We start from the raw sequence: 26,045 nt of genomic DNA on the forward strand, positions 1-26,045 counted from the left end.
TTGTGGGCTAACAATAGAAAAACGTGGTAAATTCCAACACAACAGTGTTTTCCTTACTCTAAGCAAAGAATTAAGCCTAAACATAGGGCAATACCTCCAGACTGTAGACAAGCTATTGGTTTTGGCCTGCTATAGCACTGGACATGGCCCATCAAATAGCCTGGCAGTCATATTTAGCTTTGCTATCTTTCTCTCTGCCTGCACCTTCTCTCTTTTAGCCATAATGATAATAACAATAACAGTAAAAACAGCAAAATATTTATGGATAGTTATTTTCATAAATAGGATTTCCAGGTAACCGAACTTTATTAAAGTAAAGAAGCTTTAAATATTTTTGATGGAAATATTTATAACATATATATAAAATATAAAAAATAATTATATATAACATTCTTTTAACATTTTCTTAATGAATAATTGTTTTGAGTTATAGAACACTGATGCTTTTTGAATTTCTTTAGTCATTCAGTCATTTATTCAACAAGTATTTATTGAATGCTACTATGTTCCAAGAGCCGTAAAAGGCAGTAGAGATAGAGCAGTGAACAAAACATACAAAAAGCACAGCCCTGATGGCGCTCTGATTCTAGCTGATATGGAGGATGTTTATCTCGACAACAAAGGGGCCCTGAGTGCTGTAGTTTGGTTGTTCCGGCTCCTTCCTCTGTTGCCAGCGGTCGCCTCTAGCTGGCACCATGTGTCTCCTGAACTGGGTCACCATTGCAGGTCTTTTCATAAGCATTTCTCCAGGCCAAGAAGAAACCATATCCACACAGCTCACCCTATGCCCACTGCAGATGTGCTGCTCCCTGCTCTTCCGAGCAGTTCTTTCGTTCCTACTCTGAGTTTGGTGTCTTCCCTGTTTCCTTTCTGTATTAGTGTGACTCAACTCTAATGGTCTGATTCATTTATCAGGCCCAAAGGACTTGTGCCATTTTTCCTGGAAAGACAAATGCATCTATGTGCGAATGAAACTCTTAGAAGAGTAGCCATCATCAAGTGTTAATACATACAAATACTACCATACAAAACATTTTCTTAAGGCTGTGGTAGCTTGTCTGATAATTCACAAAAACTTATAAAGGCAGACACCAAAACTTTCAAATGGGAGGAAAATCAGTTTCACCACACTCCCATGTTTGACCATGGCCAGTTAGAAGTGCAGAGAGAGGAGGAAGAATTCTGAGCTGCCTTTAAGGGAATGGTGGTGACTAAGGTGAAAAGGAGTATCTAAGTCTTATACACAGACTCATCAGACGTTGGAGCTGAAGGGCCAGTGAAGCCTGGTGGTTCAGAACTCCAGTTCCAGGGCCAGATTGCCTGGCTATACCCTTTACGATGGTTTGATCTTGACCCATCTACTCAACATCTCTGTGTCTCAGTTTACTCATCTGTAAATAGTATGTATTTCACAGGATTATGAGACTGAAATGAATTAAAATAGGTAAAATGCTTTGTATTGTGCCTGGTCCATAATAAGCACTTGGTAAATGTTAGCTATTATTGTCCTAATCTCTTCACTTACTTTTACAGATGAAGGTATAGGCCCTAAGATTTTAAGTGAACAGAAAGTTAGAGGTAAAACCAATGCCCAACCCAGGCCCTGATTCTCACCATATTACACAATTTTTTTTTTCTGATATCCTGCTTACTTAACAAATAGGAAGAAATAAATACTGAATCATTTAAACGATCATGAAGGGGCCACTCAGTTATATAAACTCTAAAACAGAAATATCCAAACACACTTTTGTCCAACTCTATTCCCCCAACACCCAGGGGGCAGGACTAATTCTACAGAGGCAAGTGACTAAGGGTCAGAAAGCCACAGGGAGTGTAACTGTACGCACCAATAGGGCATCATTTGCTTCCTTACCTTAAACTTGTCAACTTCAGCTTTTGAACATGTCGCATGGTATGATAGTACCTGATTTGGAAGAAAAGGAAAAAAACTTTCATAACTAGACATGACTCTACTTTCTGAAATTCTCCTGGCTTAAAAATAAACTTTGTTTATGTATATCACCCTGACATAATAGTGGATTTTAATGCACGACGAGAAATTTCCAATAACAGTCTGTGACACAGACTGTCATCTGTGCAATTACAGTGGAATCTATTATAATGCCGAATGGAATGACAGCCCACATTAAAGGCAAAGTATTTTATACCAGGATGTTTTTATAGGTAGTTATTTTATCAAAGGGACATGATGTGGCTCAAGGCCACAGTTCCCAAAGGATGTGAATACTTATCCTGTGAAATGCTCTGGAACAGAAATAAATAAAAAGGTGAAGTGTGTGTGCATGTGTGTACCATGGCAGACACTGTAGACTGCTCACTCAGCTTCCATCTCTGGTCTACTCTCACTTGCCTGCTTTTATTGTATAAGAAAGATTATATTGTCATGCCCAACTATCTGCAATGCTTTTTGTAACAGGATTATATTTCCGTGCCCTATTGACATTAGCCTTAGTATATGACTTGCTTTAGCCAGTGGAATGTGGGGGAAAGTGACAGATGCCATTTTTGAGCAGTCTTTGAGAGCCATCACGTAGTTCTGCCATGTCCCCTCCACCATGGGAAGTGCATGGCCCTGAGGGGGGCTGCTCTCTCAGCCTGGGCCCCCAAATGAAGAAGATGCATTGAGCAGAGCCACAGTTAACCCGTAGCCGATGACATGTCAGGTGAGCAAAAATCAACATTTGTGGTTTATTACTACATCATAACTTACTGATACAAAGACTTAAAAGTCAAAAACCCAATTGGCAGGCTCTCTAGGGGTGGTCACGTGGGGTGGCCATGCGACACTCCTCTGGTCAATGAAATATAAGTGGGAGTGTTGGGGTTGCCTCTTTCCTTTCCTTTTTCTTCCTCCCTGGACAACAGCTGTTAGGTCTGGAAGTGCAGCGAAGTCTAGCGTCTACGAGCTGACAACCATGAGTATGAATGACAGCTTTTTATGGATAGTAGAGCAGAAAGGGAAAAAGAAATGAAGTTGGCCCTGGACTGTCCTGCCCTGGATTTCTTGTTATGTGGGACAAGTAAACACCCATTTGCTTAAGTCAGTATTGGTATGTTATACGGAATACATATGCACACACATACATATGTGCACACACACACATAAAGTAACATGTTATATATTTTATGCTACCAATCTCATTCTTTATACAAATCCCACCAAAATAAGTCTGGGAAATGCTAAATCCCTCTTCAGCTACCAACCATAGAGAATCGCAGTGCACATTTGGCTCTAAAAAGTAAAGCAACACATTTTATCTTATTAAACTCAGCATTTCTCAAATCTAGCCACAGAACTCCCTTTTAGGAGATATATTAATCTAGTAACATTCCAACCTAATAAGCTACTGACCAAGAACTTTGAGAAATGCTGACCCAAGGTACGTACAAACCATCTGTATGATAGAAGCAGGGCCACAAGGGAAGCTGTGTCTCAGAGTGGTTAGAACTGCCTCGCCAGCTAGACTGCTGGGGCACCACGGCTTCATGGCTGTGGGAGTTTGGGCAAGTGTCTTAATTCTTTGGGCCTCATTGGTAAAATGGTATAATATTAATAATATAAAGGCGTCTCCTGCTTAATATGAGCAATCTATCCTTGAAAACCAGAGATTCCACCTGAAAACAATTACAGGGATCCTGTTTTCCATTATTTTTAATTGGAAAAAATTCGAACACATTATGAGACTGGCAACCACTTCCTGAAACTTCATGAAAACATAGTAAAATTCATATGTATGTATGAAATGAAAAAGGATGTTAGGTTATAAATTGCTTTAAGTGTTCCCCTCTGATCATAACCACCATAGTCCTTAACTAAAAGTTGCTTTATATGCAGTGGTATCTTCTCTTCCTGAGACACTTTAATCACTCACTTATTTTCCCAGTTTTCTCAACACATTTTCGTCTTTGCGAGGGCACTCATTGTCAAATAATAAGCAAAAACAAGAGCTAAATATCAGCGGCATAGTGGTGACACGTTCAGGACAAGTTGCCTTTCTCAGCACCAGCAACATCTGAGATGTACAGCCCCGTTACTGAATTCCCTGTGGTTCTCAAAGTGTCTACAAGTGATTTGGTCATTTTTTAGACCAATTCTATCTGGAATGTAAATCAAAACATTTCCCACACTGCATTTTGTTTAAAAAAATTCTAGTTTTGGTGATATAAATGTAATTTTTTCGCAATATAAACAAACGCATAAAAATGTTGTTTTGAGAGATAAATATATTCTATGAGGCTTGTTTATTAAAAACCAGCAGATTTTCTACTGGGAAAATTCTGGGGTGTGGGCCTGTACTTCACACAGTGCTTAGGAAGATTAATTAATACATGTCGAATACTTGGCATACAAATAATCAACTTATATTTATTGTATTAATATTCAATTACAATTCTACCATATGAATAATTGGCAGAGTATTATGCCATCATATTATTATCTTCATTGTCTCATAATTATTAAGAGGTATTTTCAACGCAGAAATAACTGACTTAATTTTGTTCTTTTGGTTTGGTTTTACTATGGCAAACTTTAATTTGGCTGTCATCTTACTAAAATCTCTTATCATTTACAAGTCTTTTTTGCAGATTCAATCTTCAAAATTTATCTTTATTTACTTTTTAAAAAAATTCCACAAAAACTCAAGCTGAAATTCAAAATTTCTGCCACCAGGTGGTGCTTAGCCAGGTTTTTAGTATTTAAGGCCTACTCCCCACTCCCCTTGTTTAAATCAACTTTTCCCATTTCCTTTATTATTAAAGAAAAAAACTATTAACTCCGCCAAGTTGAAACTCTTCGAATCAGTGAAACAGACAATTATTACAGATTAAGACTTTCTGTCCACTGAAAATACTCCTTTGTTTAGTTTGTTCTTATTGACTTGTGGGTCTTTCTATATTTAGAAGCAAGTCCTCTGTCACACGTATATTTGAGAATATTATCTCCCAGTCTGCGGCTTGTCTATTAAGTTTCCTTTTTGTGTTTTTGTTTTTTAATCGTAAAAGGATTTCCACCATCTAGTTGGTTAACACACCCATCACCTCACATATTTATCTTTTTTTTCTTTTGGTGCCATTTAAGTTCTATTCTCTTAGCAAATTACAATTATACAATACAGGGCTATCAACTATAGTCACCATGTTTTACATTAGATCCTCAGACCTTATTCATCTTATAGCTGAAAGTTTGTACTATTTTATCAACACCCAATTTTCTTTTAATGTGTCTTTTAATGAGCAAAAGTTTTCAATTTTGGTCAAGTGTAATTTGTCAATTTTTTTATTGTTAGTTTCATGCGTCCTTTCTAAGAAATTTTTCTACCCTAAAGTTGTAAATATATATCTTGCACTGTCTTCTAAAAACTTCATAGTTTTATCTTTTATGTTTAGGTCTATGATATGCCTGAAATTAAATTTGTGTATGATGTGAGATTAAGACTTTAGTGAAATAAATGCCTTGGTTACTTTGTCATGATTCTTAAATTTTCCAGGGCCATAACTTGGAGCCAAAACCCTTTTGGAGTTCATTCTGACATTTTAAGCCTCTCTACTATTAATCTCTACTATTAATCTATTAAGTCCATAGGACTTTACTTATTGTATCTAATTTGACCAAGTTAACAGTAAGGAAGCTTTTGGTTTTACCTTTTGAATCTTTGAATCTTTTTGTTCTGAGAGTTTCCTTTTGTCGGATTCTGAGAATCATCAAACGGAGCAGAGGAGCAGTGTCACGCAAGAATCTTTCAACCACTTGCTCCTGAAAGAGGCTAGTCCCTTGTGGATGAGCAGGGAGGCATCACCAGCTGATAAGAGTACTTCCTTCCTGCAGGGGAAGGCCCTTTGGTAAACCGCAGTCTGGGAGGATGTAGCATTGTCCCCTCTAACGCAGGGGGATCCTTGAGTCCTGCTACAGAACACTCTGATTTTCTCCTTCCAAGTAGTTTCTGCTGTTTGGTCCTAAAGGATTTCCTGGGATGTGTTCAGGAAGGTGGTGGTGTTTCATTGCCCCAGTTTACTCTCAGGGTTTGCTTTACATGCAGAGCACGGCAGTGAGAACCCAGCAATATCGGTACCCCTTTCATGTATACTATTGACGTAGCCATCAGGCAATTCTGATTAGATATAAATACACAACAGTGATCTTGTTTACCTCCTAGCTTCTTATTGTTGGAAAGCCTCTGATCAAATGTGATCACCTCACTATTTTTAACAGGCATCTACAAATGCTGTTGAGGACATGCAGGACTTTTCCTCATCACCTGTAGTGACTGATCATGTCCCATTCACTCCCCAACCTGCATCAGTACTCCATTGAAACAGCTTGTGTCAAGGTTTCCAATTTCTTGCTACCAACTCCATGGACAAATCTGCAAGTGCCTTTTGCAGCAGTATTGAACCCAGCTTATCACTCTTGCCTGTTTCGAAAAGTCTCCTCTCCAGGCTTTTGTAACACCACACTAGATTAGTTTTCATCCTATTTTTGTCTGCTCTTTCTCTGTTTTCTTTATTGGCCCCTCCCCCTCTACCTTAACTCTAAATGTAGAAGTTTGCAGGCTCAGTCTCTCCTTCAGTGACATCACACACTCTCATCGCTTTATACATCATCTCTGTGTTGACAACTTCCAAACTTAGCCCAAATCTCTCCTTGACCTTCAACTCACATATCCAATTGCCTACATCACTAACTTCCTACTTGCTCAACTCACTGGCATCTCAAACTTAACATGTCTGAGCACACATGTTTATTCTCCCATAAGTAGTAGGCAGAATGATGCTCCCTCTCCCTTCAAGATGTCCACATTTCAGTCCCTGGAATCTGGAATCTGTGAATATGTTTACGTTACAAGGCAAAAGGGAACTAAGGTTGCCAATGGAATTGAGGTTGCTAATCAGCTAACCCTGAGATAATAAGATTATCTTGGATTATCTAGGTGGGTTTAATGTAATCACAGAGGTCGTAATAAGTCAAAGTGGAAAGAGGGAGAGTCAGAGTGATAGTGATGATATGTGAGAAAGACATGAGCTACCACTGATAACTCTCAAGATGGAAAAAGGCCACCAGCCAAGGAATGCAGGCAACCTCTAGAAACTGGAAAAGGTAAGAAAATGGATTGTCCCTAGAGCCTCCCCTGGAAAGAATGCAGCCCCATCCACACTTTGATTTTAGCCCAAGGAAATCCATTTCCAACTTCTAACCTCCAGAACTTTAAGATAATACATATGTGTTGTTTCAATCCACTAAGTTTGTAGTAATTTGTTACAGAAGCTACAGGAAACTAATGTCACAAATCTGTTTCTCTCCCAGTCTTCTCCAGCTCTACAAATGACACGCTATCCAATCAGTTGTTTAAACCAGAAACCTAAGGGTTATTCTTGATTTTTCCCTCCCTCTTTCCCTTATATTGAATCCATCAGAAAAACATGTTATTTCCACTCTTATGTTTTGATTCTTGCCACTTCCATCACGACTACCCAGGTCCAGTCCACCATCTTCTCCCACTTGGGCTCCAGCAATACTGCTCCCTTTCTAACCTGGTCCCCTCCAATCTTTTTGGCACACCTCAGCCACAGTGATATTTAAGAAGTAGAAATCAGATCTTGCCATGCCCCAGCTGAAAACTCATCAGAGGCTTCCCATGACACTTAGAATAACATCCAAACCCCAACAGTGACCTGACAAGTCCTGCACGATCTGGCCTTCTGCACCCTCTTAAACTGCCCTCCATGCTGTGCACTCTCTCGTACACACTCAAGCCACACTCACCTCCTTTTGGTCCTTCTATACAGCAAACTCTTTTCTACCTCAGGGCCTTCCCCTCCCTCATCACCTGGTTGGTATTTTCATCCATCTGAAATTAGGTTAAATGTCACCTCTTCAGTGAGGGCTTCCCTGACCACCTTGGGAAACCACCTCACTCATCGTTATTTTCTGAGTTAACAGGTTGTTTCCTTCACACTACTTATCGCGGTTGGAGCTAATTGTTAGCTTGTTCGCCACCTGCCTCCCCCACTAGACTGTAAGCACCATGAGAGCAAGGATCAGGTCTGGTTTTGGTCACCAAAGTATATCCTGTCCTTAGGAGTGTGCCAAATACTTAGTAGGCACTCAGTAAATATTTGATGCATCAAGGAATAAAAAATAAAATGATCTAAAAGAAAAGAATCTCTCCATTTCCCATTTGCCTCACTGCTTGTATTATTAGTGGCTTTAATTGTACCTTTTCCTCAATGAAATCATAATATGTCTTAGAGCATAAACTGAGCAGTGTAGGTAAGGTTGCCAGATTTAGCAAATGAAAATACAGGACACCCAATTAAATCTGAATTTCAAGTCAACAATTAATATTTGCAATATTTTGGACATACTTATACTAAAAATATTATTCGTTGTTGATCTGAAATTCAAATTTAACTGGGTGTCTTGTGTTTTTACCTCACAACCCTACTTCTGCTCTCTCCAAATAAAGAAAGCTGGAAACAAATATGGAAAACTCTAAGCTACATCCCAAAATATTCATATTCCCTCCCTCAATGCCACCCTACAACATCTCCCAGTGACTTTTTCTCCACAGTATTTTATCTGGCAAGCCTACCAAATGCCTCGAGTCTGAAATATTTTCAGCAATGCCAAGTAACCTCATTAATCTAAGATCTGTGACAAATCTATGGATGCCATTGAAGGTACTACGATACAAGTAATTCCTGATTACTTTCAGGATAGCCAATATTCAAAAGAGAATCATTATATATATATATATATATATATATACACACACACACACACACACACACAACAGTAATGATATATCACCATGTGATATTATCACCATATGGCACAGCTAATGACTAAAAATCAGGCAAATTTGTATAGTTCAGAATAAAACAATAAATTAAAGAATTACATTTTTTAACTACTACTGTCAAACCCTCTTGGATAAGTTAAAACTTCCTCCATGATTCCAGGCTATATTAATTTTACAAGAATTTCCTAAGCTGTATATTTCATATGAAGGATCTAGGTATACCATCCATTTTTGAGTAATAATATCTTTGATCAAGTAAAAAAAGCTTTAATTGAATGCATCGTAATAGTTTTGGAGAAAGAAGTATCTGCAAATCTTAATTATATAAATACTTTCCCTGTGAGGAACATTGTTAGGTTATGAGAGTTTAGCCATAACATATACACTCCTAAATTTTTTTGACAACTAAATAAAACTTGTATAAAGCTTACATACAAAAGTAAACAGTTGATCCACAGAACACTTGACAAACATTAAACTTTCACAAGAAAATTTCTATCCAAAGATTTATCTTTTGTGTCTGTACGAATTTAGAAAATATTTTAAAGTAAAAACTAGTGACTCAGTTTTGTTGGTGAGCTCTAACTTGAGAAATCTTTATAGTTCCCCAAATAAATCACTATTTGCAAAATCTTAGAAACTTCAATTAACTTTTGGATTGAACTTGCTCCTAGCGAAACAAAACCAAAAAAAAAAGTGAGAAAAAGTAAGATAAAACAATTATCAGACCCATGAAGGGCAGAGTAAAGAAGTCACGTTTTTGTGTCGAATTCCCACAGCGAAAAAGATAAGTAACTATCTTTCAAAAGAAAAGCAATGAGCAGAGCTACAAACTAGGACTGCTCTATCAAGCCTTGCCCTCTGCCGCACGCGCTCCGGGACCAGAGCCCAGTGCTTGCCTTGCAATCCCAGGAACTGCCCCGGGTGGTGGAGGGCAAACCTCTCCATCTACAGTTTTGAATGTTAATTTATTGTGGATCTGGGCAGCCATTTGCTCCTGAAATGAGAAATGGACCATTACATCTCCTGGCCGAGAGGAGCAGGAACATAAAGAACCACTTACCAGGGAGGAGGAACACGGACCTTGCTGAGCACCTAGACTGGCTGTCTGGGGCAGAAAATGGCTGCATGAATATCTACTGACACGTTCGTGGCTCTGGTGGCAAAGCGGCACTTGGTGGCACTTGGAAACTAAACTGATGTCAGAGTTAAGTTAAGCTGATCTGAAGTAAAATCCCAAATAATTTACATTGATGAGCTCCAAAGAAATAAAGAAGCTGTGCTATCAGCAGTAGGCCTCCAGCCAAGAATGGTGACAAACCACAAGGAATGAAAAGCTAATTTACTTGGAATGACCTGACAGAAGCGCCATCTAACCGAGTGAATAACCATACTCCAGGATTTCCTAACAAGGTGATGACAGGCTTCAAAGACACTGCAACTGAACAAATGTGTAGACACTAGGAAAGCATCAGTTTCTACTGTCAAAATTTAAGAAACTGCCTGCCGTGTAATGGAATGAAATGTTCAAAAAGGTACTTCAGATAACTGCCTCTGCTGTGTGATCTGTTATCATATCCTTCAAAATATATCTGTCATAAAAAATATTTTTAAAAATCTAAAAAAGACTCAAAGTTCTTGAATTTAAAGCAGAATAAAAGATATCTGCTGAATCTTGGGTAATAAAATAATCAATTATCTGAGTGACTTTAAGATCAGCTGCTTTTCAACTACTACATTCACGAAAGAAGGGCCACACTTGTAGTTCATATCAATGTATATTGACGGGGTGTTACTAGGTGTAAGCCATTGTGATAAACATTTCGGCCTTCTTTTTCCCATCCTGGTGAATAATTTTTATTTGAGGCCTCAGTTTTATTTAATTGCTAGCAGTTGTATGAAGCACCATTCTGAAAATGATTGTTGATGCTTAAGGAGGAGCTCAGCAGGAGGATGTGCTAGGATTGATTAATGACATCTTCCTCTGGCATTGGGAGGGAAAAGTGGTGGCATGTGTGCTACGTATTTGCAATCACTGGAAACATCAGAATATAAGACATGACCCTCTGGAGCAAACACATTCAGTCCTGGACCCTATTGATGAAAGAGATACAAAGATACATTTTGAGAAAATCAAAGGTGTCTAAATTTAAACAATTAGGGATATATCTAAAACATAGATGTAATTTTGATTTTTAATTTCATTTTGTATTAGGTGAAATTTGTACTGGTAATGAAACTATTAGCTCTGCAGCCAGCCTCTGGCCCTCTATGATATAAGAAACAGCGACCTTCTCAGGTAGGAGGCTAAAAGTCCTCCACTTGACTAGTAGGACAAATTAGTAGAGGGTATAAGAAACTCCAGTTATAAAAAAGTACCAAGTTCTTTTCGGGTCCGTCTTATTGGGCACTTAAAAAAGAATTTTTTTGGTTTTGAAAAAACAAGTTTGCTGTTTATATAGAAAGAAGAAGAAAATAAAAGTATCTACCAAATTGTGTTCATGGGGCTGTGAGTAAAAGGAATTTTCCAAAGAGCTTGGTGTACTGAAATCTACCTTGATGACAATATCACCATAGAAGAAGCATAGACTTTGAGGTCAATGTGGCCTGCCCATCTTGGCTGGATTCTCTTTTAAGTAATCTTCTTGACAGAATAGACATGCGATTTTTGCATTTGTTCTTTCAAAGGTATGGAGTCAACCTCCCCAGTGGTCTGAGAGAGCCCTCAACTTAGGATGAGGGATGCATTCATCAAGTATTCACCCAAAACAAAGATTTAACCTAATCATTCTATGTCATTGCCAGATTAAAATATTAACATTGGTAATCATGCTCCAAATTTCAATCTAATTTTGAAAAGCAAGCCCTTAAAATACTCTCAAAATTATAAATACTACCTATTGGCTAGGATATAATGACAACACTGTCATTCATTTGGTAGCCACCCAGACTATCTTTCAACCTTTGCCCATAGGTTGCTAAACATTGGTACCTGTGCACTTGCCAGAGGATAACGCACCTTATATTATATAAATCCTGAAAGTTAACAGGTACTCTGCAACTACATCCAAATTATTATCTGTGGCAGATTAAGAAAGTCACACAGGGGCCGGCCTCGTGGCCGAATGGTTAAGTTTGCGCGCTCTGCTTCGGTGGCCCAGGGTTTCACCGGTTTGGATCCTGGGCATGGACATGGCACCCCTCATTAGACCATGCTGAGGTGGCATCCCACATGCTACAGCTAGAAGGACCCACAACTAAAATATACAACTATGTACTGGTGGGATTTGGGGAGAAAAAGAAGGAAAAAAAAAAAAGAAAGTCACATTCTTTGACACTCTTCTCACGAGAGGTGGAGTCTATGTCCTTTCCTCTTGACTCTAGGTGGGGTTTGCGACTGCTTCACTAATAACATAATAAGTAATAGTAATTCTGTGCCAGTTGCACTGGGCCCAGACCTTAAGTGACTGGAAGCTTCTATTTCCTGGCCCTTGAAACTTTCTCTCTTGCAGCCCTGAACTGCCGTGTATAAGGTCTGTTTATTCTCTGAGGAGCTCCAGTCAAATGGAGAAGCCTGAAGGATGAAACACCAAGTGCAAGAGGAGAGAGGCCAATGAGTACCATGGAGCCACACATGTGAGCGGGTGAAGAAGCAGTCTTGAAATGCAGCCTCCAGCCCCAACCACCCCAGCTGCTACCATGTGGATCAGAGATGAACCATCTATCTGAGCCCTTTTGGAATTCCTGACCCATAAGATTATGAGCACAATTGTTGTGTGTTTTAAGTCACTAAATTTTGGGATAGTTGGTTAAGAAGCAATAAATAAACAAAATATCAACCTTCAACTGGGATTTGCCATCCTGTGGTATCCACAGATTAATGTAACCCAACAAAGAACTTAAACTGTAAAAAGAGGTAATACAAGTCTGTTAGAATTCAATGATTGTGGCAAGGGGTGGTGCGTGTGATCTTAATGAAGACACTTGTATCATGACCTCATGCTCTCTATATCTAAAGGGGTCAGTAGTAGTACTTTTGCTTACGTGGATTAATTGCTGTATGGATTATCTACAGCAATTCTTAAGGCAGGCCTTTTCTTTTCATTACCAAGTTTTGTTTTCTTAACTTGTCACCACTTAGTACACCAACATTGGGAAGCAGTATAGCTTGGCAGTTGAGCACAGGGGCTTTGGACTCAGACTGCCCGAGCTCATAGGCCTGGCTCCACTAGTCCTGTAACTATGGCCTAACTACTTAACCTATTTGAGGCTCAGTTTCCTCATCAGTAAAGGCAGGAAATGTCTGCATTTTCCACTCCTATTTCACTGGCCAGAGCAAGTCCTGTAGTTGCATTTAACTTCAAGGGAGTGCAAAAGTGTAACCCTACCACAGGCTCAGAAGGGAGAGAATCAAAAATATTTGGTGATAAGCTCTAATGGTTACCATAATTGATTAGGCAATCAAATAGCAAGGTGTGTTACCATTGTGTTTGAAATCAGAGCAAATGAGTCCAACATATGAACTCTAGTATATGAATTTTATGGTGTTTATTCAACTTTTGCCTATTTCCCAATTCTCTTCTATGTTTCAAAGAGTTGTGTTTGGTAGGCAGGATCTCCAAATAAGTGGGATTATACTATATGCTTATTAAATATTATTTATATTTAACATATATAGTATATGTAACATATGCTCATTAAATATTGTTGATTTAACTAAACACATTCTGATGCCAATAGAAGAAAATTATTATAAGTGAAGGATTATGATTGGCTTATTTCTGTCACATAACTTTCAAAAACTGCTTAGTTACTAGTTTCAATTGTTTCACTGTCCTTAGGGTGAAAGCAGCAGCCCGTTTCTTTTGAAAAAGTTGCATGTGGTAATAATTCTGCTAATTTTTAAAAGTTTTTAGTAGGCTCTCATAAAAGATCTCAGCCATTAACACTTACATTAACAAGGCTTTTTTGATTAATTCTTCATGTGATTCAACATGACTACATATGCATATTAGACTATAATTTATAACTGTTTCAAAATAAGTGTTCCTTTCCCACAATTGCATGGCTCTCCACATTATGTTTTAAAGGGAGGCTGTTTTTCTTAATCATGTAGCTTATTAAATGCATTAATGTTTCACAAATGCTTTTCTAATGAACTTGCTTACTTGTTTTTCTTGTTAATAGGAACAGAGGAGAACATAGTATTCTTTTGGACTAATTGAGCAACTTGGATTGGTTATTGCTATTTCTAAAACAACTATAATATGTGCCAATGGTTTTTCAAATCTATAATTTATATATCTGGAACTATTAGTGTTTCACTTACTGCCATACTTCTAAGTAGCCCATTATTTCTATACCTCTCCCCTCATAGGTTTTGCATAATCAACAAGGCTACCATGGTTGATGATTTGAGAGAGATACATTGCTTTTTTGTATTGGTTATGCAGGAACACTATGGAGAACTACACGTGTGAAGTAGTGTGGTTTTGCTGGGAGCTCCCTCTGGGATGAAAGGAGTAAGGAGGGACCAGGCCTAGTTTGGGCCACTGTCAAACTGGGGCCACAGGGGCGAAGGGTTGCCATGGAGGAAAAGGAAGTCCAAAAATAGGACTAAAAATAAGACATAGAGATCAGATTGGAGGAAGTAAGTCAGGGAACAGCATCAAGGCAGCTGGGGTGTCTAGATCATGATCCACTCATTCGAAACGGGGAGACCTGAACTTGAATCCTGGCTCTGCTTCTGGCTGTGCAATGCAAGCCACAAAACCAGTCTTGGCAAGTGTCTAAGCCTTTCTGAGCCCCAGTTTGCCCATTTGCCAAGTGGCAATAATATTGTCTACTCCATTCTGTTTGGGTGAAGGTTAAGTGAGATAAAACTTAATGTGGTGTCTGACACGTGGTAAACATTTAGTACACACAGCATTTTAAAAAGTACCAAAGAATAACATAACAAAAATAAGGAAGAATAAGAATGCAAATTAATGAAAGAAAAAAATTTAAACAAATAAGCCAGAACAAGTTACCATGGGGACTATGCTAAGTTACTCCAAACGTCCTGCTGTGTTTGAGAACTCTTGTCCAGGATCCCAGAGCACATTCCTTAGAGCATGGCAGTGGTGGTAAATCATTTGAGGGTGCATTTGACTTTGGAAAACCACCAAATGCCGTTTAACAGGAAATAAAATGAAAACGTGGTCAATTTTTTGTTAAAAAACAAAGTGTGACTATGAAGTACTGAGATTAATTTTCTCTCTACGGCTGCCAGAATGATCCCTCTAAAATGTCAAATTGATCATGTTCTTCTCCTGCTGAAAACCCTTCAATGATTCTTCACCACCTTTAGAATCAAGTTCCAATACCTTCCAGCAGCACAAGTGTCCTTGTCAGCTGGCCCCTGCTACCTCTCCAGCCTCATGCCCTGCTTCTTCCTCATGTGCCTTTCACTCTAGCTCTACTGAGAGGCCCTGAACAGCACGCCCCCTCATCCCTCCCTGCTTCTGTCCATGACCTCCTTCTTCCTAGAATGTTCCTGCCAGTTGTCTTTCAAAATTGTAGAGCTCACTGACACCTGTCACTCAGAAGTTACCTTCCCTATAAAGCAGTAATGACTGAACTCTCCGACTTAGATGCCCCTCCTCCATGCTTCTCAACCTTGTACCTGCCTCTCTTCTGGAACTCATCACCCTGGATGGCAACCACACTTTCAATTGTCTCTATCCTCTGCTAGATTGAAATTACTTAAAGTATTGTACTATGGCTTAAGAAATGTACATATTGTTTACTCCACATTGTTTTGGCAAGGGTTAAGTAAGTTCTTGGCTTATAGTAGGTAGGCCATTCATTATGATTATTTATTTCTTACAAACTGCACAGTTTCTGTTAAAGTGTTTCAGGAATATTTAAATGATGATAGGATTATTAGAAGAAGTATATAGGCTCCCAAATTGACTATTTTTGCCACTTGTTCATATCCATAAGTTTGTGGTGGTTGTTAAGAAATTACCTTGCCAGATTCTGGTATAAAATGACATTTGATAAATAAAGTAGTAGTGGATTATGATCAAAGTGTAAAATAGATATCTATGAGTGTACACTGAGATAAATAAAGAATTGAACAAATAAATAAACAGGTAGAACAGACAAATATCCTGAATAGAAGAATTCTAGATAATTTATGTAGCTACTTCTGCCTCAAGGAGGTCGAGCATAATGCCCCACTCCTTAGGTGTGGCTGTGCATAGTGACTTCCTTCCAAAGAGTACAGTACGGAAAACTGAGGGGAGAGTATCTTTACAGTGGGGAGACCTGACAACACCACCCCAGCCAGGTGCTGAAGGTAACACCAACAGTGATAAGTCATGCTGAAAGTGTGTACCCTTGATATGATGTGATGAAAATGACACTTTACCCTTTGTGGTCTTCCTCCCAAAACCCATAATCTCAGTCTAATCATGAGAAAAACATCAGAGAAATCCCAACAGAGGGACAGTCTACAAAATACTTGACCAGTATTCCCCAAAATTATCAAGATCATCTAAAAGAAAAAAAGCCTAAAAAATCTCAGCAAAGAGGAGCCTAAGGAGACATGATGACTAAATGTAATAGTGCATTCTAGATGGAATCCTGGAACAAAAAAAAGCATATTAGATAAAGACTAAGGGAATCTGAAGAAAATACGGACTTTAGTTAATAACAATGTAGCAGTATTAATTAATTATAAAAAATGCATCACACTAATGTAAGATGTTGATAATTGGGGAAACTGGGTGCAATGTACATGGGAACTCTCTGTACTATCTTGCCAATTTTTCTGTAAATGTAAAACTGCTCTAAAAAATAAACTTTATTTAAAAAAAGTAATCTAGCTGATTCTCAATGTTGGTTCTTTCCACAAAATACCTAAATGAAACCCAGAAATTGTCACTAAAACTGACAAAGCACTACCAGATTCTGGGAAGAATTCTCACCAACTCTAAGGTAGATGCAGCTGGACTGAGAAAAATAACTGGCAGCTGAATCATATCTCACCTCCTGAAATAAAGCTGTCCCTCTGAAAGAAGACAGAGGGCACTGTTTCTGATGCAGTCCCTCTGGTCTGAGAGAAGATGGACAGGAGAGCACTGTTCCTCTCTCTACTGTCCGGGCTCTCACTCAGAGACCCAGGATTCGTACTAACCAGAAAATTAGCCAGTTGACCTTCTTCTGAATGGCAGCTGTTTTTGAAATATTAGCTGGCATTTCGGCAGACAGAGTCACTGTAAATAAAGCACTGTGTGATGGGAGGGATGTTATAAGATAAATAACAGTTATTATTGACACTTTATGAAGACTGCGAAGACTTGACTTGCATTATTTCATTTCATCCTCATAACAATCCCACAAGATTGGGAAGTGAGAAAACTGAAGCACAGAGAAGTTAAGTGACTTGCTGAGAAATATGCAGATAGAAAGTGGCAGAGCTAGAATTAAAATCCTAACAGGATAATTAGCCCTGAGCTAACATTAGCTGCCAATCCTCCTCTTTTTGCTGAGGAAGACTGGCCCTGAGCTAACATTTGTGCCCATCTTCCTGTATTTTATATGTGGGATGCCTGCCACAGCATGGCTTGCTAAGTGGTGCTAGGTCCACACCCAGGATCCTAATCGGTGAACCCCAGGCCACCAAAATGGAGTGTGAACTTAAGCGCTACGCCAGCAGGCAGGCCCCACACTTTTAATCATTTCACCCAACTTCATTAAAAAACCGTAGTAGCAGTGTATGCTGAAGATTGAGATTCTTATTGTACTTTAATTGTGATCTTTATTTGTACTTTACTGTACTTGATTCATTCAACAAATATTTTTTGCATGTCTACTGTGTGTCAGGTCCTGTGCTGGCAGAGGACACACAATGGTGAAGCAGACACATAGACACACTCTTAGACCCAAGGGACCCAGAGTCCACTGGATTGGGGGAAGAGTACAACATTTCAGCCCAGCAGAACTACACAGATCTGTGCCTACATACTGGATACTGAGAATCAGCTTGGGAACTAAGTACATCAGTTTGCTCTCCTTTGGTATAAAAGAGAGGATTCAATAGTAAGTAAGTGGACAGGGAGAGAGGCTCAAGGCCAATCGTGCTAGTTTGGTAAACACTGAAGTCCAAGGGGAAGGGAGCACCATCCTGAAAATTCAGAGAGAATGTACCTCTGATAATATTTCACACAAGGGCCTTTTCTTGTTAGTGTTGTCTGAGTAGATGACCCCTAGTGACCCTGTGCACAGCAGAGCAGAACTCTGCCCAGTCTTTTAGCAGCATCCTCTCACCTTCCTGCACTATATCAGACAATGCTCTGCTGCTATTCACAGGGTTTTCAGGGCCAATTTTTCCAGAAGTGGGTGACCAGGTCCTTCTTCCTGGTCTGTCTTAGTCTGGAAGCTCTGCTGAAACCTGTCCACCCTGGGTGACCCTGCTGGTATGTGAAATACCGGCAGCATAGCTTTCAGCATCACAGCAACATGCAGCTGCCACAGTATGACAACTGACAGACGAGTGGTGTGGTTCCCTGACTGGGAAAGGAACCTGTGCTGTGGCAGTGAGAGACCTGAATATTAACTAGTAGACCATCAAGGCTGGCTTTCAGAAATCTTATGCTTGGTCTCTTCAATACGATACAAGAAGAAAGAGCCTCATTGAAACTAGAGCAGAAAACTGTATAGGTAAAATAGGTTTGGATGAAATTTTAAAAACAAACAAACAAAAGAATGAGGTAGCAAAGCTCAACTGTTACTTTCTCAAGGAGGGCTCTCCTGGGTATATCCGCAACAGCCCCCTATTTCCATTTCACTCTTTATTAAAACACCGTGCTTAAGTATTATATATACAGTTATATTAACACTGAAAAATATAAGCAGTACTTCTTGAAAAATGAACTGCATTGTGCAAATGTAACAATTTACTAATGATAATGTAATTAAAATCCTATAGTACATGGACAAAAGCTAGAAAACTGTGGGTAAGCACATACTCATTTTATTCTCTTACATAGTGAGGAGTTAAAAGATACTGGTTCATTTTTGTCTTTATTAATTACAGAAATATTGATTGAAGAACACTTTTGTAGAAAAAGTATGATAAATAAGTTCTACTTGGAGTAAAAAGGGAAAATACATTCATATAGTAAAACTCAGAAAAAGCAAAACATAAGAAAGTAAAAACTGAGAAAGAATACAATAACATGTAAAACCAAATCCCTCATTAAAAACAAAGATTCTCAGATTGAATTAAAAATTAAATTCAACGTATGTAGTTTACAAGAAACATGCCTAAAACAAAATGACTCAGATGTAGTAAAAATAAAAGGCTGAGTAAGGAAATATCAGTTTAAATGTATGTCCTTCAGAGAGGACTTGCTTGAAGCCCCAGTGGAGGTAACATCGCCTGTTAGGCCTACTTCACGTTCTAAGCTCTGGACAGGGACCAGGTCTGTTTTGCTCACTACTTTATCTTCAGTGCCCAGCACAGTGCTTAGAACATAAGAAGTATTCACTGAATGAATGTATTCTAAAAAATAAAGTAAGTAAAATAAAAGAGAAGCACAGATGACATTAATTTCAAACTAAGCAGATTTCAAGGTAAAAATGAAATCAAATAAACGTAAGAGTAATTTTAAATCTGTAAAAGAAACAATTCTCATTCGTGAACCTGGTTTTGCAAATAATATGAATCAAAAGAGTTGAAAGCAAGAAAAATGAACAATTCAAAGAGAGATTGATGATGACAGACTAAAATACGTTCAACTCCCTTCCTGACAAAATACCACGAAATTACCAAAAAAAGGTAATATTTAATATATCCATATCAGCAGTGAAAGTAAAAAGAATTGGTCAGAAATTTCCACAGATAGGATGAAGATCTTAAAAGACTGTCACTACCTTTGTAAGAACAAGAAAAAAGAGATAAAATAAAATTCATACTTCATTTTAAAGCTGTCAGAGAGTGAGTGGTGGACACAGAGAAATCCCAGTGGACTAATTTACAGTCAGGAGAAGTCTTTTATAGATGAATAAAGAACAAGGACTGCTTTCACACCCGAAACCAATTACTTAAAGTGGGGGAGGCGTGAAGCTATCATCAGCAGAGTGACTGCTGAAAGGAAGAAGACTAGCCAAGTTTTTAGTGACAGTGTGGGCTGACATGACATACTGGTATCTGGAAGAGCCACAAATGCAAAAGCAAACCTCTCAGCTTGAAATTTCTCCCCCATGAGAAGTCTGCTGTGAAAGTAGTGGTGAATGCAGAGCTGGAAAACAGAAATCTTATATTCTTGCACATTAGTTAGGTTGTAGGCCCTGCTGGAGTTGAATCTAGAAGTGAAGTGAAATGAACTTAAGGTGCAACTCAAAGTCCTTCTAGCTCATATCCTGATGGTGACCAGTCACTCAGTGCAGCCTGAGTAGTTGGGGTTGGGTTGAAGGACAAAGGGAGAGCTCCATTATCTCTTTTGAAACTAGAAATGAACTGAAACTAATGAAAGTCCAGCCTATCTCCAGTTAAGCACTACAAATGGTTGAATTTGAATGATCAGCCCCTCATTCTAGCTGCCTGGTATAAAAATATCACATACTCTCTTATGAAAAGCAGCACACAAAAAAATATTATTTAGCTCACACAGTATCTTATAAAAATACCATCTACTTTTGCCCTATACAAGATGTTTGCGATGCAATAAATATTTATGAAGACATGCAAAGAAACAGAAAAATGTGACCCACAATCAAGCAAGGAAACAATCAACAGGGGCAGACTCACAGATGCCCCTGATGTTAGTATTAAAGACCAAGACTCTAGAATAACTTGTGAAGAATTGTATGTTAACAATGTAGAAGAAAGTTAGACATAATCAATAACAGTTGGGAAGCTTCAGCAGAGAAATTAAAGCTTAAAAAAGACACATCAAAATGTCTAGATCCAAAACATACAACATTAATACAACAGAATATCAGAAATGGATGGACTTTATAGAAGACTAGACAGAAGAAAGAATCAGCAAACTCTAAGAAAGTTCAATAGAAGATCCCTAAACTAAAGCATGAAGGAAAAAAAGAATGAAAGAATGTCAGAGACCTGTGGTCCAATATCGCAAGATTCAACATATATGCAACTGGTCCCAGAAAGAAAGAGAGAATAGGGAAAAATAAATATTTGAAGAGATATTAGCCAAATATTTTTTGAAATTAATGAAAGCTTTCTACCCTTTGATCCAAGAAATTCAGTGAACCCCAAGCAGAAGAAATATAAAGAAAAAAAGATACATTACATTTAGGGGAACCAAAAGAATGATGGCAGATTTTTCCTTAATAACAGTGAAAGCCAGAAGACAGTGACATCTTTTTCTTTCTTTCTTTTTTTTGGTGAGGAAGATTGGCCCTGAGCTAACATCTGTTGCCAATATTCCTCTTTTTGCTTGAGGAAGACTGTTGCTGAGCTAACATCTGTGCCAATCTTCCTCTATTTTATATGTGGAACGCTACCACAGCATGGCTTGATGAGTGGTGTGTAGGTCCACACTCGGGATCCAAACCTGTGAACCCTGGGCTGCCAAAGTGGAGCATGTGAACTTAACCATGACACTGGGCCAGCCCTGACAGTGATGTCTTAAAAGGGCTGAAAGAAAGAAAAAATTATCAACCCAAATGTAAAGTGGTTAGCTCTAAGCAGTAGGTTACCACTGATTTTGATTTCTTCTAAATAATGTTTACATATTCTTTAACAATATACTTTATATAACTTAAAAACATTAAAAAAGAACAAGCAAGAAAAAAATAATATTATTATATATGGGTCATACTTATAGAAAAATCATAAGAAAACAATTTGACTAATATCCTCATATCAGATATCTAAATGATTAGTACTGTGCTTTTACTAGTCTTTGTAAAATATTTATATCTGAAGATGAACTAACACAACAGAGATTTTAAGCACCAATAGCCCTTTTATAAAGAGATTAAAAGAAACAATCACATCTGTTGGAGATAGATCAGGAAACATTAATGGAAGAGATGTAATTTGAGGTTTGTCAGAAGGTACTTTAAGCAAATGGAGAAAAGATCCAGAGTGGAAATCTCAGGATATCTTTGAGAAACACAAACTAACAGAGATTTTATTCCTAGAGAAAAGAAATGAGAGCTAAGGTAAAAAAAAGAAGACTGCTGTCAATAGTGGAGAATCTTGAAAGTTCTAATTTTGTAGGCAATAGGGAGCCACTGGTTTTAGAGCAGAGAAGAAATATAGCCAGTATGGTACTTCAGGAAAATAAATCTGTACATTGTGTGTACTATGGGTGGGGAAAAGAAGAAACTAGAGCCAGGATTGTCAGTTTGAGTAAGTAGCATTAATACAGGGAAGACGAAATAAAGACCTGAACCATGGAGATGGCAATGAAAATGGAGGTACCACAGCAACAAAACTGACTGTGCCTGGAAAGGGACCAGATGTGGAAAGCCAGGGAGAGAGGAAGTTAGAGAGAAACCACCATGAATAAAAACATCATATCAATATTCTATTAATAATATATAAGTATTTATTTTTTAATGGAGATTGTAATTGTTAGATATGGTAAGTCTGAACTTTCGGAGGTACCTGCAAGAACTAAGAGTTATTCGGGAATAAAATTCTGAAGCTTCAAAGAGAGACAGAGTGAACAAGGAACACATATTGGGGATCATTTTGTCGGACGTGGCAGTTGAAGCCCTATGAGTAGCTGAAATTGCTTAGGGAAAGAGTAGAGAGGAAATAGGAGCGAATAGGTCAGACGACTCAACTTTGAAGAATACTCAGAAGAGGGGTGAATAGAGGAGATTAAGAATGAAAGACTGGAGAAGAACCTCTTGGGTATAGGGTCATAGAAGCCAAGGGAAGCTGTAGTAGAGAACATGGAAGTGGGGAAATTTCTAGAACTATGACTGATCTGCTTCCAAACAAAAAGATTTTTAAAAATACCTTTGTGACCATAATCATCCACAGCAGACATTACTGAGACAAAAGAAATGAAAACATATATACTTCCTCATTGTTAATCAAGGAAATGCCCCACATAGTCAGCTGCCTGGAATCTGTAAAATCCATTTACAGAATTATAAACTGGCAACATAGTTTTCACAGATATTGCATAAGACTATGTCTTAAATTTGCAAAACTAGGTGCTTAAGAAGCTGTTAGAAAGTCACAAAATGCTTCAGATACCAAGTAAGTACATGATTAGGTATGAAATTAGGTTCCTTCATTCATTTATTCATAAATAAACAAATAACATAAATAAGCAACTATTTATTGAGCATCTATTATGTGTCAGGTACTATTCTAGGCACTGGAATAGAAACGCTTTCTCCTCTTACTAAAGAAAATGGAATTTATTACAGATGTCTGTAAAAGTCTAGTAAATACCCTGTTGAGCAGTGTAATACTAATATTGCTGCCCTGCTCCTTGTTTTTAAGGTTCACCTATCTTTGCTCTGCATCCTGGTCTCTCCTATGGCCATGAAATAAACTAGTTATTTACAGGCAATTACCATAGTGGACTGGTTATTTTCTGTTCTGTGGTAGGAGGAAATAGTCAACAGCATGAACAGAAAAGAGAGGTCAAGGACTGAGAATGAGGACTGAGCACAGGTGTTCACTGATAATCTTCTAGAGGACTCCTCAAAAGAGGAGAGAATAGGAGCTGTAAGAAGGGTCAAAGAATGAACAGGTATTTAAAGCAGGGAGGAGATAGCACCTCTAGTCCTACCTCATTTCGTTTACTGTCTTCAACCTAATTCAGCAAATATTTATAAAGGAAGTACTAATATCCAATACCGTGTTTGCCTTTTGTGAAAGAAAGACTTGGAAAAATTATCTCACATACGGATGACTCTATACAAGTGATTCTCAATCTGCACTGTGCAACAGAATCACCAGGAGAACTTTTTCTAAATACACATACTCAGTCCCTACTTTCAGAGATTCTGACTCAATTGGTCTAGGAAAGGGCTCAGGAGCTAATATATTTTTAAAAGCTCCCCTGATGATTCTAATACCTAAAAATCACAATTAGCATGTCATTGTTAGACTTTTCTTTGAGCAACAAAAAGAAGCAAGTGAAAAGTTGAAGCCCACACTATCTCTTTAGTTGGTCCTTACTGTGCTATCCAAAGAAGTTCAGGAAAGTTGGCATGATTATTCTTTTCAGGTCTTTTAAAAAGCCATAATTATTTGATCATAATTTATAAACCAGCTCAATAAGAGCCTAGAATTTTCACAGAGAACAGCTTCCAAAGTGTTTTTTCTTTGTTTGTTTTTAAAGAAACTTAAGATGTAGTAGTGACAATAATAGGGAACTAATTACCACATGACCATTTCAGGGAAGTAGTTCATTTGGGTTTCTTTTTTCTCCTTTCTTAAAAAGAAGTTTTACATAATCCAACATGTTTTCAGTAAAGAATTTACAAATGGGAACAATTCCCTTTCTGCTGATGTGTTGCATTTGGCTTTGTAACTGATAACCTGCATCCACTGTATCTGCAAATAAAGATGGATCTTTCAAGGGTGGACATTTATCATTTGGACAATCACAAGATCATAGTCTGACAATAACTTGGTCTGGAAAAAATCATTTTGTTGGATAACAGAATGTTTAAATGGGACTCCTTCTGTCCGAGCTTATAATTGAACAACAGGTATTACATTCTAAAGGGAGGTGCTAGGCCTTCTAAGCCTTCTCCAGAGGACTTAGAAAAAAGATGTCCCAAACTAGTTTTGCTACCTCCAAGCTAAGCTGTCCATTGCCCATCTCTTCACTGTGTAAGAAAAGGGTAACTTCATCAGAAAGCCCAATACTGAAGATTTTTTAGTTAGGGTTTTTTGAGAGTTTCTTCTGGAAAACCACTTGTAGAACCTAATATATATTTCTCCCGAGTGTGGTGTGGGAATCAGAAACTGGTACTTGATTCATGCCTAAAAATTCTAAAGGTTAGTGGGCAGGAGGAGAGGGCTGTTTCAAGAAGAAAGGATCTGCAATCTAATGGCTGAAGACATGTGACTTTTCCCGTGGGGAAATGGACCCATGAAAGATAACCAGGCTTAAAAGGACTCTGACCCTGGGAGCAACGCAAGTGTCCATCAATGAATAAATGAATAAATGGATAAACAAAATACGGTATATATTTATAAAGAATATTATTCAACCTTAAAAAGAAAAAAAGGAAATTCTGGCACATGCTGTGAAATGGATAAAGCTTGAAGATATTATGTTAAATGAAACGTCAGTCACAAAAGGACAAATGCTGTCTGATTCCACCTGTGTATGAGGTATCTAGATTACTAAAATTCACAGACATAAAGTGGAACAATGTTTGCCAAGGGCTGGAAGGTGGACTGAGGAGTTAGTGTTTAATGGGCTCAGAGTTAAACACTTATTCTGGAACGTGGATGAAGAAGAAGTTCTGGAGATGGATGATGGTGACGACTGCCCAATAATGTGAATGCACTTAATGCCACTGAACTGGACACTTAAAAATAGTACAATTTGTGTTGTTTTTATTTTACCTTTATTAAAAAAAGAGAAAAACAAAAACAGATCCTGACAAAAAGGACTTCCTGGAGGAGTGAGATGATCCCCACAGAGGGAGGGTCTGGATGGGCCACTGAAAACCAGAGACTGAGTAGGGATTGTAACCTGTCAGTCAGAAGAGACAAACCCACATTAGGGACTGCCAAAGACAGAGTCCCAGCCCTAGGGGTTCTCTGAAGAATTTATCAAAGCAACTCACGATAAAAAGAGAACGTTGGTTCTGACACAGAGGGCCTTGAAACCAGTTTAGGACAGCACCAGTCATATAAGGCTTTGCTCTTTATCCTACCTCCTTCTTGCTCCCTGTGCCTGTCTTAGGGGAGGAGGTGAAGTGAGGAAGAGTAAAGAAGCCCACTGTGCCCCTCTCCTGACCACAGGCTTCCTATCCCAGGGAAGGGGAGGAATTCAGAGACTATTTAACACCTGAGTGTGTCAGAAGAGCCATGGAATCTACCAGAGAGTTCATCCAGAAGTAGGGAACATTGATTTAACAGAGTAAGTTTAAAGAAAGAGGGGCGAGAAAGAATGAAGTGGCATTCTCTTGGCATCCTATGAGTCTAGCTCTCTCAATTGCTCAGTTAGAGAAAATTCTCTCCTTGGTGCTTAGAAGATTCCTTAT

At 38.3% G+C, this 26,045-nt stretch overlaps 1 protein-coding gene across 1 annotated transcript in view; it reads right to left on the bottom strand.

The window, feature by feature from the left end:
- Positions 1 to 26,045, bottom strand: part of PDE11A (phosphodiesterase 11A) — a 383,893-nt gene that overhangs the window by 135,841 nt on the left and 222,007 nt on the right. The window contains exon 10 of the mRNA XM_014834082.3: positions 1,877 to 1,927. Coding sequence (XP_014689568.3) covers positions 1,877 to 1,927 — 51 coding nt within the window. The remainder of the gene's footprint in view (positions 1 to 1,876; positions 1,928 to 26,045) is intronic.

The sequence above is a fragment of the Equus asinus genome, chromosome 4, assembly GCF_041296235.1.
Source record: "Equus asinus isolate D_3611 breed Donkey chromosome 4, EquAss-T2T_v2, whole genome shotgun sequence".
Classification (NCBI taxonomy): Eukaryota; Metazoa; Chordata; class Mammalia; order Perissodactyla; family Equidae; genus Equus; species Equus asinus.